At 58.0% G+C, this 1,810-nt stretch overlaps 1 protein-coding gene across 4 annotated transcripts in view; it reads left to right on the top strand.

Annotated features, from left to right (window-relative positions):
- Positions 1 to 6: 6 nt before the first annotated feature.
- The window catches only part of ALDH3A2 (aldehyde dehydrogenase 3 family member A2), an 8,829-nt gene continuing 7,025 nt past the window's right edge, over positions 7 to 1,810 (top strand). For 2 of the 4 annotated variants that reach the window (XM_035889576.1, XM_035889577.1), the window contains exons 1-3: positions 7 to 496; positions 1,049 to 1,280; positions 1,389 to 1,474. In XM_035889576.1, coding sequence (XP_035745469.1) covers positions 335 to 496; positions 1,049 to 1,280; positions 1,389 to 1,474 — 480 coding nt within the window. In that variant the 5' untranslated portion in view covers positions 7 to 334. The remainder of the gene's footprint in view (positions 497 to 1,048; positions 1,281 to 1,388; positions 1,475 to 1,810) is intronic. The other 2 variants (XM_035889574.1, XM_035889573.1) reach the window with 2 other exon arrangements.

Genomic DNA, 1,810 nt, shown 5'->3' with positions numbered 1-1,810 from the left:
CCGCCCTCGGGGCCCTGCGCTCGCCGCGGCCTTGCTGGTGCGCGGTGCCGGGATGCGGGGCGAGGCTGCCTGCGTGACACCCGTGCTGTCGTACCGACGTTTGCTCCCCGTGTTCCTTCTCAGACTTCGGCAAATCACAAACTGCAGCACATTATTTAAGGTTTCAGAAGGATACGGCAGAATTGGGGCCGAGCGATAGCGGATGTTGGCCCTCGAGCTGGGGAGGTGGGATTGCAGCTGGTGGTGAAGGGTGTCCGACGCTTGCGGGTTTCTAGGATGGAGGCCCCATAGTGAGCTGGGTCTCGCTGCTCTCTCCCCGCAGCGCTGAGCAGCCATGGAGAGGATGCAGCGGGTCGTTGGGCGGGCAAGAGCCGCCTTCAACTCAGGCCGGTGCCGCTCACTGGAGTTCAGGATGCAGCAGCTGAAGGCCCTGGAGCGCATGGTGCAGGAGAAGGAGGAGGAGATCCTGGCAGCCATCAAGGCAGATTTGCACAAGGTCTGGGTTGGGAGGTTTCTCCCAGTAGCTATGCGTGGACAATGATGTGCCCAGAAGGCAAAGTGGGAAGGCCAAGGGCTGTCTTTGCCATGCCATCGATCCCGGCAGCCATCAAGGCAGATCTGCACAAGGTCTGGGTTGGGAGGTTTCTCCCAGTAGCCATGCGTGGACAGCGGTCAGCCCAGAAGGCAAAGTGGGAAGGCCAAGGGCTGCCTTTGTCATGCCAGATGGCTTTTGCTGATGTTCCCCACAGTTCTGGTTCTCACTGTGGCCTGCCAAGGTCTGCTGCCACCCTTTCTAAGAAGGAGCTAGCCTGAGGCAGGACTGCAAAGGCAGGTCCTGGCTGTTAGGTTTTGCTTTCAGCTGTACGTTGAGCCCCATGCACCCAGATTGACTGTCTTCTATCAGGGATCCCTTGGTGCAGCACTGCTAGTAACTGTCCTGGCAGATGCTTTAAGCCAGCAGAATTTATCTTGCTTCCCCAGGCCACCACGGTGGGTGCGGGAGGTGGGTGCCTTCGCCGTCCCCTCCCCAAGCTCCCTGTCGTTGCAGAGTGGGCACAATGCATACAGCCATGAGATCCTGGGCGTGCTGGGGGAGCTGGCCCTGGCCATGGACAAGCTGCCATCCTGGGCAGCCCCTCAGCCTGTGAAGAAGAACCTGCTGACCATGCGGGATGAAGCCTATATCTACTCTGAGCCACTGGGGGTGGTGCTGATCATGGGGGCCTGGAACTACCCCTTCGTCCTGATCATGCAGCCTCTGGTGGGGGCCATCGCAGCAGGTAGGGACCCGCCACAGACCCTGTCACCCCGTGGGGCCGTGGGTGGGTGCTGTGGGAGGCAGGAGAGGAGCATGAGGGCTCAGTGGCCACACTGGGTTTGTCTTGTAGGCAATGCTGTGGTGGTGAAGCCGTCAGAGATCAGCGAGAACACTGCTCGGCTGGTGGCTGATCTCCTCCCCCAGTACCTTGACCAGGTGAGTGTGGCCCCATGCCCGATGAGACTGCTTTGAGGAAATACCTGTCATGCTTTTGAAGGGCTCCTGCAGGGTAGAGTCAAATCAGTTGCCCGCTCTCTCAAAGGAGTGTAAGCAGGAGATACAGGAAGATTTGAATTACTCAGAGTACAGAGACACGCTGACGTATTGTTTCTGTATTTATGTAACCTAACGTGCCTACATAATGTTGCTGCAACGTGACAGCCTTTTTGACATGCCTGTGTAAAGAGGTGTGTATGTACTTCTCACTGTAATAATTGCTCTCTTGGACGCTGTGCCAGGGTTGCCTCTAGGTAAGCACAAGTTTGCGCCAGC

The sequence above is a fragment of the Egretta garzetta genome, unplaced genomic scaffold (genome assembly GCF_000687185.1).
Source record: "Egretta garzetta isolate BGI_Z169 unplaced genomic scaffold, ASM68718v1 scaffold112, whole genome shotgun sequence".
NCBI classification, from domain to species: domain Eukaryota; kingdom Metazoa; phylum Chordata; class Aves; order Pelecaniformes; family Ardeidae; genus Egretta; species Egretta garzetta.
This window is presented reverse-complemented; position numbering and strand designations above follow the sequence as displayed.